This window comes from Aplysia californica, unplaced genomic scaffold (genome assembly GCF_000002075.1).
Source record: "Aplysia californica isolate F4 #8 unplaced genomic scaffold, AplCal3.0 scaffold00267, whole genome shotgun sequence".
NCBI classification, from domain to species: domain Eukaryota; kingdom Metazoa; phylum Mollusca; class Gastropoda; order Aplysiida; family Aplysiidae; genus Aplysia; species Aplysia californica.
This window is the reverse complement of record NW_004797537.1, coordinates 61,949-78,622: the sequence shown is the minus strand read 5'-3', so window position 1 is coordinate 78,622 and position 16,674 is coordinate 61,949. Positions and strand designations below refer to the sequence as shown.

At 38.2% G+C, this 16,674-nt stretch overlaps 1 protein-coding gene across 2 annotated transcripts in view; it reads left to right on the top strand.

Annotated features, from left to right (window-relative positions):
* LOC101856436 (alpha-1-inhibitor 3) overlaps positions 1-14,664 on the top strand; it is a 50,443-nt gene extending 35,779 nt beyond the window's left edge. The window contains exons 26-37 of one of the 2 annotated variants that reach the window (XM_013083996.2): positions 994-1,182; positions 1,562-1,643; positions 2,531-2,705; positions 2,958-3,056; positions 3,619-3,787; positions 4,923-5,161; positions 5,711-5,872; positions 6,569-6,637; positions 8,570-8,733; positions 9,364-9,538; positions 10,653-10,758; positions 11,650-14,664. In XM_013083996.2, coding sequence (XP_012939450.1) covers positions 994-1,182; positions 1,562-1,643; positions 2,531-2,705; positions 2,958-3,056; positions 3,619-3,787; positions 4,923-5,161; positions 5,711-5,872; positions 6,569-6,637; positions 8,570-8,733; positions 9,364-9,538; positions 10,653-10,758; positions 11,650-11,840 — 1,820 coding nt within the window. In that variant the 3' untranslated portion in view covers positions 11,841-14,664. The remainder of the gene's footprint in view (positions 1-993; positions 1,183-1,561; positions 1,644-2,530; positions 2,706-2,957; positions 3,057-3,618; positions 3,788-4,922; positions 5,162-5,710; positions 5,873-6,568; positions 6,638-8,569; positions 8,734-9,363; positions 9,539-10,652; positions 10,759-11,649) is intronic. The other variant, XM_005100982.3, reaches the window with a different exon arrangement.
* The last annotated feature ends 2,010 nt before the right edge of the window (positions 14,665-16,674 follow it).

Here is a 16,674-nt window from a genome sequence, read left to right as displayed (position 1 = left end):
CCTTACGCAGTTGTGAGCGCTATAAAACACTTACATAAACAAAAGAGTATGTCTTGTCTATTTTGGAATACTTGGTCCATTGAGTGGACTTGAAACTGAGGGGAAAAAATGTACACCTCATTAATTATTATAAATAGCGTTTATATAGCTTATTGCCACTCAACAGTAGGCGCTATGTGCTTTACAAGGTATATTTTTACGACACTTTACAGGGTATATTTTTACGACACTTTACAACGTATATTTTTACGGCCCTCTTTTTAAAGAGTTGTTATGTAAGCGTCATGTGGAAATTGTCTGTCATAGAAAACGTGACTGCTTCGTATCAATATGGTTTTCTTTTTTAAGAAAAATCTTTTTTGCTTTACACATTTTCAGAGCACATCACAGCTCTTGTAGCTCCTATCAATACTGTTTGTTGATAATTGTGGGTTTTTTTTCACTTTTTGCAAGATTTCTCCCAGCTTGAAACCAGTTAATGGCTGTTGAAAGATCAATCTGAATGGGCAGATATAGATCTCTTTCTCTCTCATGCCCTTTTTAACTCCCAGTGGAGCACAGGCCATCAACAACATTACTCCAGCGAAGCCTGTCCTGTGCTTCCTTTTCTATCAGTTTCCATGATGTCCCCGCTTTTCCCATTTCAACTTGTACCGCTCGCCTCCATGTCATCTTTAGTCTTCCCTTCTTTCGTTTTCCTTGTGGATATAGATGCTTTCACTAAATGAAAATTCCCCGTTGTCACATTGAGCCGCAAAAGTTGTACTCTCCGTCTGAGTATGTGCTAATGGCCACAAGGAATTTCTGTCATATGTGAGCATCATCTTTTTGTTGTGTGCTTTGTGGGGCTAAGAACTTGAATTGGGTTCAGAGTTTGAGTACATCGTGAATGGTTTCCCTTATTTTGATGATACTTATGTATATTATTATTGTTATTTTTATTATTATTATCGTTATGTCATTTTACTAGAGTCATTGTTATGTTATTTTCAGGGGATGTGGTCACACCTGGCTTCTTTCAGGACTATTTGAATGCGGAGAATGTGCTGTACCGTCCTTATGGTGGTGGAGAGATGATCACATTCAACTTTGCCTACAACCTGTTGACTCTCAAGTTTATGAAAGCATCCCAGCAGCTTTCCAATGATCAACTCAAACGGTCATTAGCAGAGATGAATGTTGGTCAGTTGATTCATGTTGGTCTTGACAGTTAAATAAAAGCTGAAATAATTTACACTTGATTTAGAAATGTGATAGTTTTTTTTTCAGGTTTCTCTTAATATTTTATAGTATGGGTATATTTTTGTGTGTCATGATGTGTAAATTTATTTCCAGTTGTCTCAAGATTTTTTAGGCTTACCAGGTATGGCTTTTTTGCTCTCTGTGTTGAGTAGAACTGAATATGTGGCTCATTGACGGCCTGTTTTACTGTTAATGTTATGAGTTTTTTATTGTTAATTTTAAAGGCCTGAAATGTTTGTTGGTGAAATACTCTGGTCACTGAAAGTATTGCTAAATTCTCTCTGCGTTCTAATTTGATCTTGACTTCATTTTTTCACAGCCTTCCAGCGTATTCTGGGATACATGAATCACACTGAGGGCTCCTTCAAGATGTTCCGAGATGATTCAAGACCTAGTCTGTGGTAGGTTAAGTTGCTCAAAAGTAAGATTCGCTACCATTTTGTGTCAAATAATGCTACAGAACATCCCAATTTCATTATTATCATCAGCGTTTAAAGCTTTGTGGTCATCCCCATCTTTGTGCTCCTGTTGCAAGACATTGTTATACTTTCATTGGTATCTGTGTGCATGTGTGTGCACGTGTGTGTGTGTGTGTGTCTGTGTGTGTGTTTGTGTGTGTGTGTGTGTGTGTACTCGTGGTGGAATACCAAACCAATGTGCCAGGATCTGGACAATAAAGATGTATCTCTCTACGCTAAGCAAAATATCCCTGAATTGCGTTTGGGTGCTTCCATTTTTGGGCACAGACAAATGGGTCACAACTTGGTGGCATCAGGTGCTTGTCAGTTTGGGGGCATATGGAGATGCAGATATAATCTAAAAGCTCGTTCATTTGTCTTGCTTTTGATGGAAAAATACCCATCTATCTTGAATAGTAGTTTAGATATTTGGGATTAAAGGAAGAGGGGTCGCCTGTTTTTAGCGGTAGAAATGGTGAGAAAATGGCAACCAAAGTTTGGTGACTTCCAAAACATCTAACTTTTCTTTATCATTGCAGGGCCAGTATTGTGAAATATGAGCTGTAAGCCGAAAATTCCTGACTAGAAAATTACCTTTTCATTTACAGATTGTGTCTCAAAGTAACATAATCACTGGCGATGAGCTGGAGATGACATCGAAGCAAAAGACATTGCTGGTTCCTTCGATTTCCTTATTTGACGAGTGCCTGATTTCACAATGATGCCACACAAATTTTTTCCAGAATGTGCTTGTTATTGTGATGATGTGTTTTACACTGAAACTTGTCCTTTTTTTAAGACATTTATAGTCATGCCATTTTATCTTGCAGGTTGACAGCCTTTGTGGTAAAGACTCTCTACAATGCCAACTACGGAGAATGGGAACGAGATTTGTTCATTCCTCGAGAGTTGATCAACAAAATACTTATCTACATCTGTTCAAGGCAAAATGAAACTGGAGCATTTGACCCAGAGGAGAATGATGTCACATATGATCGAAAAATGGTGAGATTTTGTGTTAGTGATGAGAATGAAATATCATTGATTATTATGTTTGTGTTGAGGGGGCAATAACTGTTAAAAAAAGACCCAATTTACTTAGGGTATCGAGAAAGGAGCCATGTTTTTTGTTGCTGTTATTTTGGGTTTTTTAATAATGCCATGAATGAAGAATAATCCAAGAGCAATTCTAGAAGAGAGGAAGTAAATTTAAGTCAAATTATAATTGCATTGATCTGTCCTCTTTATTGTTCTCAGGCGTCTGCGTCTTACATAAAGAACGACAAACTGCGGTCTCACCCAATACCGCTTACGTCTTATATCCTCATCGCTTTGTTCGAAACGGAGGTTTCAGAGGTTTGTATCATTTTCATTGTATCATATGACATGATTGCTTTCTCTGGTTGCCAAGTTATCCCATTGGTGCTCTGTCTGAATTCATGTCATGGAATTTATTGTCATGTTGTAGACTTGCAAGGCTTCAGTTGCAATGTGGCTCTTCCTTTCACTTTAAAATAAACTTCACTGTCCATTTGTAGGAAAACAAGCTTTACAGTTAAGTTGTTCAGGTATACAATAATTGCATTTTTTCATGACCTTATTTTTGTGTAGACTGCAGCTTGAATGTTATGCCTGGTCCTTGCACTTTTGTAAGATTAATACAAAAGTACCTTAACTTTTAGACTTTTAGTCAAGGTTTTTATGTGAATGGACAGTGTAAAAAATTGTTTTATGATTCTATAGTGTCTCATCAGTGTTACTCGTGGTATTAGCTTAGAATGTATTAGTATTAGTTGGGAATTAAAACTCTCTCTCTCTCTCTCTCTCTCTCTCTCTCTCTCTCTCTCTCTCTCTCTCTCTCTCTCTCTCTCTCTCTCTGAAATCAAAATCACTTCTCCAACTCTTGTGTTGATTGCAGGATGCAGCAGCTTGTGTTGACTCAGCGCGGAGGAGAGCTGTGAGCTACTTGTCATCCAATTTCAATGACATTAAAGAAGTTTTCCACAAAGCCATAGCAACATACGCCCTTAGTCTGAGCCAAAATCGGCAGCCTTTCTTTGATTTGTGGAAACTCAAGAGGAATGACTGTAAGTATTCTGTTTGTTTGTTTGTTTTAGTAGAGGTTTTACGGTGCTCGCAACTGCATAAGGTCATATGAGCGCCAAAAGATTAGAGGTGTTACAAGAGAGTAACAAACATAAAAAAGAAGAAGGGGAGATAAGGACGATAGATGTTTGACAGGAAAGGAGGAGCAGACCACACTAGGGCACCCGCCAACCACCCACAATGCTCTGCATTTGTTTGTCTGTTGAAGTATGAGTGCTAAGGGAGTTTTTTTTCTTTTGTTTTGTTTGTTTTTTCTTTTGTCTTTGGCATCTTGTGGAGTCTAGAGGTGTCATCTCTGTCTGGGAGGTTGACGTTCTATGTCCCACTAATGCTTACGGTCACTAGCTTTCGCTGTATGCTCTGTCATACTTAGGCCAATCCATGCATTGATGTTATTGGTCCACATTGTTGGTTGTCCAGCCAGTGGAGGGCAGGCCATCAACAATCTCTCTCCAGTGGGTGGTAGGCGGGTGCTCTGGTGTGGTTTGCTTCTTCTTTCCTATCAAACATCCATCGTCTTTATCTCCCCTTCTTCTTTTTTATGTTTGTTACTCTCTTGTAACACCTCTAATCTTCTGGCGCTCATATGACTTTATGCAGTTACGAGGACCGTTAAACCTGTACTAAAACTAAACTAAATCTCTCTCCAGTCATGACAGCCTCAGGAAAGTATCTCCAGCTATCTTTGTTTCTCTCTGCTCATGCATCCAGATCACAACGTCGTGTGTTCTCTGGCCTTTGTCTTTTCCTCTTCTCTTGTGGGTTCCAGGTTAAGGCTTGTCATGTGGTACTGGATGCAGGCTTGCCTAGAGTGGCCAATGAACACTATGATATCATAAATGAAATACATCTTTTCATTTTCTTTGACTCTTTTTGAAACACTCAAGTGGATTGGTATGTGAGAGAGGGCCCTGATTATACTTATTATCATAGCTTCTTCCATGACAACTCTATTCATAAACAATTGTCAGAGAGGAGAATTTGTTGATTGATCCTGCCTCTTAAGGTATGAAATCGCAATGATAAGAGATATGAGGTATTGCCATTTCTAAGATTGAGGCAAATTAGTCTTTTCATGACACTAATGCTTTTGTTCATCGCGTCTTCTTCTTTCAGCTGACTTTGTGTATTTCGCGGATCACACTGTGTATGAAAATCCGTCTGACTTCTTGAACAATGTGCGCTATTTGCTACCAAGGCAAGAGTTGATGAACGACGCATATGCTGTGCAGTCGACTGCCTATGCTCTTATGGCTCACATTAGCACTAATCAACCAGAGAAATATGAGAGAGAAATGATGATGAGCTGGTTGAATACCATGAGGAACAGTATTGGAGGCTTTACCTCCACTCAGGTAAGTGTTTGTATTTATAAAGGGAAAAAAATAGCGAGAGAGGAGGCAGTTTTTTTTTTATATCGCACAATATTACTAAATTTGTTATATTGTAAAAGTTTTGAAGATTTTTTGCAACCTTTGAAGTTATGGAAAAACGGGTTGACTTCGACCTTCTCATCTTTTATCAAGTTAGTGAAAACCGTTTATGAATAGCAAAGAAACTAAATCATATTACTTTCTCAGGTGTAAATCTTGAGGGAACGTTAGGTTTGTATCTTTTGCTTTTGGTTTTAGAGGGGAGGGGTTTTTTTCTGTGTCACTTCTCATTGGGTAATTGTTCACACTTGTGTTCTTTATGTATTCTTACTTATGCAGGCAATTTTTCAGTTGCATTAAGTTCTACTGCCATACCACACATTTGAATATTTTATAGCTATACTAAAAACTCTTTCATACAAAAAATTCTCAGAAGGGTCGTCTATTGGGTGAAAGCTATAGGAGAATGCAAATAAGGTTTCCCTTCTGAAGAGTTCACCACATTTTATTTATTTCTTTTTTAAATTGCAGGACACCATCCTGGCCATGGAGGCGCTGTTTATGTTCACTCAAGTGGACGCTCACCGGAATGTCTTTGACGTTGTCACCACAGTGGAGGCCACTTCCTCTCCGTCGTGGTCAAAGACCATGACTCTGAAGAAACTGGATTATGTCAAACTGTTTAAAGCCAATGTAAGACACTGTTTTAGATTTTGTTGTTACATTGTTGTAATTGAAAGTGTTACAACTAAAAAATCATTAAAAAATACATGTATTGTTTGAAGGATTGTTGAAAAATTAAGCGTCTTAGTGTTAAAGGTATGGATTTTATCCTTTTTTAAAGCATGCACTGCATTAATGCAAAAATTTGAGATGATCTTTATTTATTGTCCTAAGCTCATTCTTATTCTGTAAGCATTGTTGTTGTGTAGCACTATTACTTGATTCCTTTCAGGTTGGGGATTTTTGCATTTTTTACCTCTGTGGTTGTGCAAATTCTTTTTAGGGGTGTGTTCTCTGTTTTTGTTTGGTTTTCCAACTCTCTCTGCTCGAAATGAATGTTAGCTTTCTTTCAATTTCATGGCACGTCAGAAAGAATTGTAATGGTAGAAATTAGATGAACACTTACTCCCAGCAAATTATAGGAACATTTCTTGGTTGCTCTAAATTTCAAAATGTGATATTGGCTTCTATTAATCTGATTGGGTAAAAGTTTTGCTTTTTGAATGTTATGTGATATCTATCACCATGGCAGGTCCAATTAAATTTGAACTCTGTGAGAGTTTTTTGCTCGTTAAGTATTGACAAGATTCAGTCTGTACTAAATGGATGTACTTTATTCTTTAAAAGATTTACTTTTATGTTCCTGTGTTTTTTCTCTGCATACAGCTACCATCTAACAAAGTGTTCGGCTTCACCGTCCCAGTGTCACAGGGGACAGGAAGATCTGTGTTTCAGGTAACAGTACTTAATACAGTGGAGTCCACTTATAACGAGTCCTGAAACAACGAGAAGTCTGTTATAAAGACACTATTCTAAAACCCCGTTTTTTTCTCCTCTTTACCTTTGTAAATAAAATACTGCTATAGCGCTATCAGACAAACATGCGAGTCGGTTATAGCGAAATATTGCTGCTGCTGTGCACAGTGCATAGGCCAATTATACATAACTGAAAACCTCGCCAGTTGAGAAACTTGTTGGTGATCTTGCGAAACAAAGAATGGGAGAGCCCATGTGCGTCAACAATGAAGGCCGGAGCGACTGAGTAGGGAGGGTGTAGCATACGCAGACAAGCAGAACACATCGTGTGATATGCCAGCATAAGCCTAGTTTAGATTATCAAGGCCTACCATGCCTCTCACTTCTCCGATGCGGGGATGGAGAGGTCACAGCAATGTGATGGATGGAGCGAATGTGTGATGTGTGCAAGCAGACGGAATGCACCACAGGGTGTGGTGGGGTGGGGGAAAACACAGCGGGCGAGTTAGCCCAGAGCCCTTCCTTTCTGATCGCCAACGCCGAGCTGTCCGTCCACATTGCTAGATCTAGCGCTAGAGAAATAAACCTGATTCGATTTTTGATCAAGTAGGACCTAGAGGTCATGTTGAAACAAAATCGTCATCAGGGGAGATAGCAAAAGGAAATAATCAGAACACCAAACTCACAGATTAGGCCTACTTTACAGTTTCCCTTGAATTTATTACTGGATCCCTTATAGTGAGAATCTTGCTATAACGGACATTTTGCTCCGGTCCCCTCCCTCTCGTTAAAACAGGATTCCACTGTATTATATCATAAAAAGAGGACTTTCATTAAGGAATTGTTGGCTAACTTGGAAAAGGCACACTCCCCTACTCTTCCAGTTTGCCAACGATGTATGTCCACTGTGAGTGCTGTGTGCATATATGCGAGTGCTCTCATACACACCTAGAAGAATGGAGGATGCCACTTGTACAATATACTTCTGCACTGTCTCTCTAAGGTTTCTGTCTGCCTCTTGTGCCTTTTCTGCTAGGCACAAAATCAAAATCTAATTGACTGTTAGGATAATGGTTTTAGAGCAGACACCCTTGCCAAGAAGGGAGCAACACAAACACAACCACACAACCCAGTATCACAACAGACAGCCAAGAACATCATCAAATGCAACACCAGGGAACAGTGGCTCAATGGATGGGCAATGGGCAAAACTGGAAGAGCTGTATTTGCACACATGACTGCCCCCAACTCTAAAGATGCAATAAATTCCCTGAGTAGAAGAGAACAAGTCATGATATTTCGCCTGCGAACACAACACATACCACTAAACTCCTACCTTAATAGGATCCGCAAGGATACCCCACCCGACTGCCCGTTGTGCGACTGCCCGTTGTGCGACTGCCAGGATGAAACAGTACCACACCACCTCTTTAACTGCCCAGCACTTTGTGACCTGCGTAGCACCTACCTACCTGCCTCCCCAGACATCAGAAACACTCTATACAGCAACAAAGCACAGCTGATTAAAACCTGTCAATTCTTTGCCATATCGACAGACCGAAGGGCTAGAACCCAAATGGCCGCTGGATCGGAAAAGTAAAGTAAAGATAATGGTTTTATAGTAAATGAATTTTGTAGTCATTAAATGTCGTATCCTTGATTGTTACAAGAAGGTAAGAACAAGAGCTAGTATGAAATGGTTCCTCATCCTTTTTTCTTCTCCACCCTTGTCCTTTGAATAATATTATTTGTGTTTATTCAAAAGCAAGTGGCAGCGATTTGTTCAGGTTCTATATTTGTTCCAACTTTTCACTATGTCTGTATGCCAATAGATCTAGATGAAGACGATTTCATTTTTCTTTATTTCACTCATTGACTATTTGTGTTTTGTTCCTCTGTTCTCTGAAACAGTTGACAACCACCTTTAATGTGGAGTACCCCTTCCTGCTGAAACTGCCGCAGCGTGTGGACAATGACCCCTTCAAGGATCCCATCAAGTTCTTTGATCTCATCGTGGAGGAGCAGTACTTCAGTGGAAGGAATGACTCTATCATGGAGATGACTAACTGTGTCAGGTGCGTTGGGATTTGGAAACCTACCAACAACTCAAGTAAAACTGCATTTCCTTTACTTTTCCACCTATTTCGATTTCCTGATCAGTATCGCAACAGATGTACCGTCGTTCCAGCCCTTTTAATAAGCTGCTGCCTGCTTTTTAGAAAGTAGGCCTATCTTGAGGGTGTATCTAGCTTACGATTATTATTGTTTATATTGCTGCTCATTTATATTATGCATGTGGTTGTAAGCCTACTTGTGTGTGCATGTGTGTGTACGTGTGTGTGTGTGTGTGCGTGTGTATGTGTGTACACGTGGTTGAACACCAAACCAATGTGCCAGGATCTGGACAATAAAGATGTATCTTATCTTATCTTATCTTATCTTCTGCAATCAGGTATACTTGGATTATTGTGGTTTCAGTTCTGCTATTTTGTAAGTGTCTGTTGAATATCACTGATCATTTTTTGATGATGGTACATGTTTCTGATTTGGCCTTTGTCAGCCGGAAAATGTGAGTTGTGTTTGGGGCAGGGAAAGGAGAAACATTCTGTGCTTTTTTGTGCCATCTTGCGTTCTTCAAGTCTTGCATGTAGACATGTTTCGCTGTTGCTGTAACTCGGTTTTTTTCCTCCAATGTATCTCCTCAGCTGGCTATTTACCGAGAAGAGCTTGACCTCTGGCCTTGCAGTGCTGGAGGTGGACATCCCTACAGGTTATATTGTGATGAACGACACTCTGCGAGACTACGTCCAGTCTGGACTGGTGCCCAATCTGAGGAGAGCGGAGTTTTATGGGCGGAAGGTTGTCTTCTATTTTGACTACGTGAGTATGCTTTTTTTAAAAACATGTCACGACCTCAGTGCTTTCTTGTCGTATCTCCATTTTTTAAAGCAGTGACAATGTGACTTCTTAAGCTCAATCTTTGTTATGAACCGTTTTCACTGTTATTAAAAATGGAGATAGGACAAGAAAGCACTGAGGTCGCGATCTGGTGTAGGATTTTGCAAATGGAAATTAGCTGTATTATTTTCACATTTCTTATATATAATGTTGTGTAAGAAGTCTGATTAGATCTACTTATTTATTACGATTTATCACTAGGTTCTGGGAGGTTGAAGTTATTGTTCTACTATTTTAATGAAAATAATTAGTATCTTTAGGTATTGTAGATAGGAATCTGTGGTATAGGCTTTTCGCATTGCGTGCAAATGTGAATTTGATTCACCAGAGGTACCAATGTTTTATTGAGTATCTTCATCTTTCTGTTAGCTTGTGTTCTGCACAGCCTGGGTTAGCCCTGACTGACAGGGTGGAAGCAGCCAGTCTCTGCATGGTAGAAATTGGATCAATAGAGGCTTAAGACATTCATAACAACAACAGAATGTGAGGCAGCGTGGTGGAATCAGGCTCTCGTCAATTTTTGGGCATGTAGAGTTATTGGTATCATCTTAAAGCTTGTTTACTTGTCTTTAAATGGATGAAAAAAATATCCATATATCTTGAATACAAGTTGGGATATTTGCGAAAGAAGGAGGTGGGGTTCACCTATTTTCAGAGGTAAAATTAGTGAGAAAATGGCCGCCAAAGATTAGTTATTTCCTTAGCTAAAGAGTGCATGGTAACTAAAAATTTACATTTTTTGTACCTTTAATCACGGTTTTTCAGAAAATCCACACATAAATGAGTTCTTTCATGGGTATGAAAGGTGTTGAGCCAAAAAACAAAAATTTGATAAACATTCACAAACCAGCAGAAAAATGCAGTTTCTTCACTTTGATTATTTTGACGAGAGCCTGATTCCACCACGCTGCCTCACAAATTTACTTTAGATTATTAGTTTTATGGAGGATATGAGACCTTTTGCTGTTGTTTCATTCATTAATTGCTCAAGGGTCTAAGGTGAACAAGTTAGTAAGCAAACTTTTGTCTTCCCCAGTTGGATGAAAGTAAGACTTGTGTGTACTTCCGAGCGGACAGATGGTATCCTGTTGCCAATGCTACCATACAGCACAGAGTGAGAGTGTATGACTACTATGAACCAGGTAAACCTTAGCTCTTGTTTTTTTCTGTTTTTTATTTTTTCTTGATGAATATGACATTTTTGTTAATATTTTCAGTTGACTTGGTCTTTCGATGTGTTACCCAAAAATTTCAGCTCTGAACCGTTTCATTGACACGGTTTTAGTTGCGTTCAAATAAGTATTTTCTTATAGTAAACATTTTGAAACTTCCATTGCGCACTGTCCAAATTATAAGAATCTGTCTGCCTTTTGAAGGCTTATTGGCAAAATAGCTCAATGCCTTATCTGCAACTTTTGATTGACTGTTTCCCCACACCCCTTCCCATAGATAGCTATGTTGTGCTGGGTTACATGGCCTACCATACACTTATGCTTGACATATTAAAAGGGGTCCACTTTTGTTTTCTTCTCTTTCCTGCCACATATTCTCTCAGTGCTGTCACTTGATAGGTTAACTTGTGCTCAACCTTTTAAATGTCTCTTTTGATCTAGTCGGGCTCTATACGCCACTGACAACAACAGTACAGGTTCTCCATTTCCCCTTTCTCGTCTCCCTTGATAGGCCTACCTCCCACTGCAGGGTCTCCTTCAATTTCTTTTTTTTTTTTAAACAGCTCTGTAGTACCGTACAGTGATTTTACTGTGAAGGTAATTATGTAAATTAATATGCTGACATGCTAAACGCTACTTTGTTACTATTTATCACTGAGGATGAGAATGAAGTGAATTAAAGTTTTTTTTTCCTTTAGAAGACCATCATATCTTTACTTTGTTTGACAATAGCTGTTGACCCCATTTTAACTTCCTTTCAATTTCAGGCATGCACAACACTACAATGTATAGAAGACCATCATATCTTTACTTTGTCTGGCAATAGCTGTTGACCCCATTTTGACTTCCTTTCAATTTCAGGCATGCACAACACTACAATGTACACGACGCGGAATCTGTTTCTGATGAATATTTGTTTTGTGTGCGGCTCCTACCAGTGCCCGTACTGCCCCTACTTCAACGCAGCGAATATCGCACAAGCTGGAGCCAGCATTGCTTTGTTCCTGTTATCTGTCTTTATTGTTCAGAGGTTGTTACTTCGAGCTAGGTAGTCCCTCCTTTCATTTGTTTGTTGCATTTCTCAAAGCATTCTATCCTTTCTACAACCACCAGTTCTTAGAAGTCTTATCATTTTAGTCTATCCTTTCACTATTCTGACTCAATGCTCAATCTGGAATATTCTATTCTTTTTTCTTTCTTGTCTCTCATTCCATCGTAAAACTGCATCATCCTGTTGTAATGTCTTTGTGATGTCGCTAAAACATTCCATTGTTCCATCCTTTCTGCCTTTGGCAGATTGTGGTCTACTGTAATTCTAAGTGCCCTTCACCATTTGTTTTGTACCATAACTCTGTTACTGGAGGTTTCACTTGCTGTTTCACTACAGTTACTACACTTGCATCTGGAAATCGTTCCTAACCTTTTTCGGTTTTACAGAGAGTGTGACAGGGGACTTCCATAAAATTGTGGCATGACTTTTTTTCTCTAGATCTGAACTTGTTTTCACTTTTGTACCGTGGTAGTATGTTGCTGTAGTATATTCAAGGAAAATTGTTTGAAGATTCACGGCGTTTGTATCAGTATGTTCTACTCTATTGATCCAGACCAAAGTACATACTGCCAAGGTTTATTGTATCCTCTACTCATTGCATTCCATAGAATATCTTTCTCTTTCTTTATGATGAAATGTTGAAATTCTATGTGCCACTGTTCCATGATATAGTTGAATTTTTCGCTACTCCAATGTTTGAATGCAAGCCTTCTCTCCAAGGCTGTCACCTTAGGCATTCGGCAATGTCCCAAGAATTGATATCATAACTACAGCTGAAACCATTTTTTTTACAACAAGGAGTATATATAAATTAACATATTTAATATTACAACTTCTGCCATATTTGCCCGTGGCATAATATAACAAACTTTTGAAGTCAGATTTATTGAATATTTTTATGCTCCTGAGATTTCAGTTAGCTGAGCTGAAGAGTAAAACTTGGATTAATTTTTTTTTTTTATAGTAGTAAGAAATGAAATGCAAACTCCCTGATGATAGACTTTTATTTAGAGATGATTAATCCGGTTTAACCCTGTCAAAGAATTAACGATGATTATACTAGCATGGAATATGGATGATTGAGTGAATGATTGCCACTGACCAGGTTTAATTTTTTAAACTTTCTATGTGATGATGTTGTTCTCCATATGACTTGTTGTCCCTCGATGCAAAGCTAGGCAGCTTAATTAAATGTACTATTGTCTAAAAGTGGGCTTTTCATTCTTGGGTAAATAGAATGCATCGCAGCACTTCAGTGTGTATCATCACATTGCCACGGTCAAGAATCTGACCCCAGTAGAATTGATTTATGTTGGGCCCTCAAGAGTTGGTCACAGCATATTACGCCCTTTACTCTTTCACTGTAGAGAAGATTTGCTTGCCTTAGACTGCTGTATACATGCTGCTGACAAAATTAATATAAGACCTACGAAGACTCATGAAAGCAGAGCATATATCAACTTTAGCTGATGTAGGATTTTATTAGTTCACCTGGTGGAAAGGGTATTAATTATTGTTTTTCTACGACAAGCTCCAGTGTATTAGAGCCATCTGTTAGCCTTTTTTCTACCTGAGATTAAATCCACAATCTGCTGATGGAGGATGCAGTAGCCTACTTAAGACTTGCTGAAATTATTTCAGAGCCAGCAAATCTTCTTTTACACATATAACCTCAGTGAAATGAGCTAGTTATACCAGTTGCAAAAGTTCATGTTGGACATACAGTTCAAGAACCGGTCAGTTTGACAGCGACTTAGTTTTAGACTCTACAATAGTAAACAGTCATCTTAAGAATTAGTGAGTGAAAATACTCTTTGTGAAATGTATTATTATTAGACATAATGACAGCAGTTTTATGAAAACAGTACTCAAGAGAGAACAATGGTCATTGCAAGTATGTTTGAATTACACACAGAGTATTTTGTGTCCTTCACCTGTTATTTTTGGTGTTCAAGATGTCATTTATGTTCAGCCTTCGTACAGAGTATTTTTCTCTTCATCGTGCATTGTTTTGGTGTTCAAAAGACCAACTTTCAAAATTAAAGAGTTCCTGTCTGTTCGTAGTCAACCCTATTTAGTTATTTAGTTTTTTGGTATGTGGACATTTTTTTGTATTAATCGTTCATATCATAACTTAGACACAGTAGAGGAATAGTGTATTGTTTTTCCAGTGCCAAATTTATTGCACCAAGTTCTGTCAATTCCAAATAAATTTCTTTTTTTTTTTAACATTAAAAAAGTATTCCTTCTTATACATTCGGTCATTTCGCCCAAAAACGGTGAACAATTCTCGAAGAGCTCAGGTTTCAACGTTGAGAGTGAACCATTTTACATATCTTGTATATAAAAATATATGCTTTCATGTCCTAATTGGTAGTTTCTAGACAAGTAAATATGCCTTAGAAATCAGAGTGTGTAATTATTTTCAGCGCCATCATCTCCTTTTTTCATCCTTCCTGCCCCTCATCCCTTCTCATTTTCTCATGTTAAGTTGCGAGTACTGAATGCATATATGGCTGATCATTTTTTGATTCCTCATTCTTTCATTGCCTACTGCAAAGTGATTTGTTCAGTGTACTCGATCCGTCTCTGTAAAATATGTAGGCAAACTTGATCATAAGCATTGTGAATAAACATATTTTTTCTTGTTCTTTTTTTGTTTTTGTACTGAAATTGCGCAAGAGCCTGAGCTCACTGACTGTACTTGATTATGAGCGGGAGAGAAATGTCCATTGAGAATGATTGATGACGAGTGTAAGAAGAGGAATTCCAAAGATGTTATGTACAAAATGAGTATCTCAGCAGTCGCAATCTATATTGAATACTTTAAGGAGAAAAAAATGTTTGCTGTTTGTTGCTCCTGCCATAAAGACTTGGTGAGAAAACTTTTTACCTTTCTCACCTTTTGTTTTTCTTTCTTTTCTGAGCATGTATATGTGAGGCAGCGTGATGGAATCAGGCTCTCGTCAATTTTTCAGCATATTGAGTTATTGGTATCATTTTAAAGCTTGCTCATTCGTCTTGCTTTCAATGAAAAAATTACCCTTCCATCTTCAATAGAAGTGGAGATATTTTGGATTGAAGCAGATAGGGGTCACCTGGTTTAAGAGGTAAAATTAGCGAGAAAATGGCTGCCAAAGCTTGGTAAATTCCAAAGCTGGAGAGTCCATGGAAACTGTAAATTTATATTTTTGTGCCTTTAATCAACGTTTTCGGTGAAATCCTCAAAGGAATGTGTTTGTACATGGACGTTAAAGGTGTTGAGCCAAAAAACAAAAATGTGATAAAAATTGCTAAGCAGGGAGAAAACTGCTGTTTCCTTCAATTTCATTATTTTGACGAGAGCCTGATTCCACCACGCTGCCTCACATATGTTTTCTGTTCAATTTAAGTGATTAAACATTGTGAAATACTATCATTAAACAGAAAATATGTACAAGAGAGGAACAAAAGGGTAGCTGCTGAAATGACTAAGAAGAAATGTGACATTTATTTATTATGCAATATAAATAAAAGAGAAATTATGCTAGTTCTGGCCAATTTTTTAACGAGGATTATTCATTTTTATAGGTTCAATATAGTGCCACAACTAGAAACTAGAATAATAATCATGATGAATGCTCAGGGGCTGAAAAGCAAACACCCTCGAGCTTCTGAGTGGATAACAACAATCAATCTCCCTCTCATTTTTTGGGGGGGCAGTCTCTTTATTTAAAAAAAAAAAATTTTGATTTTATTCTTATATCAAGGTGTCATCTAGTTTTTAAAATGGTACTCATTCTTTTTTATTATTTTCCACCTTCTCAAGCAACATTAAGCAATAAATATGGCTGGTTTTCTTGTCAGCTCCTTTTCCATGGAGTTTAATGATGGGGAAGTTAGGTTCAGCCGCACTGACTCACCTTTTTTTTTTTTCTTTTTTTTTGATATATGGAAATTTGTTACATATGTTATGACAAACAGCAAGCTGCATAAACTTCGGACATTCCTGTATTTTGTATGTTGCTGTCAGCAAGCTGCATAAACTTGGGACATTCCTGTATTTTGTATGTTGCTGTCATTTATCCATGAAGGGACCAAATTTTCCCACAACTTATTTTGATACTTTATGTACTCCAATTGTAAATACATTTGTACAGTTTTTGTGTCCACAGTGAACTCCTATCGAATAAATCATTTTTATGCCTAATCAATAATGTGTGCTTCCCATTCATGGTGATGATTGATGATTGTGATGTTTCTGTTGGTAAAAGCATCATCTCCACTAAACTGTACTCAGTTGGATTTCTTTTTAAAAGAGAGCTCGGCGGGTGGTTGGCGGGTGCTCTAGTGTGGTCTGCTTCTTCTTTCCTATCAAACATCTATCGTCCTTATCTCCCCTTCTTCTTTTTTATGTTTGCTACTCTCTTGTAACACCTCTAATCTTCTGGCACTCATATGACCTTATGCAGTTGCGAGCGCCGTAAACTCTCTACTAAAACAAAACAAAAAGAGAGCTCTTTTCTAAGAAAATTTTTATTGGATTTCTCAAGAGACATCTGTTTAACTATTTAATACATGGTATATTACATAATGATAAATTCAGACAACAAACATTTGCTTAGGAGTGTTAACTTGGTTTGTTGTGCCAACCATTAGTGTGGGTGGGCCTGGTTCGGATCCCCCAAATAAGGTGTTTTTAAACTGGGGTTGTTTGAAAGAGTTTTCTTGTTCCAAGTAGTATTGGTGTTTGTCATAGTCGTCATCTGTCCGTCTGCCTGCCTTTTCCTGACTGTCTCTCCCTCATTCTGTCTGTCTGTCTGTCTGTCTGTCTGTCTGTCTGTCTGTCTGCCTGC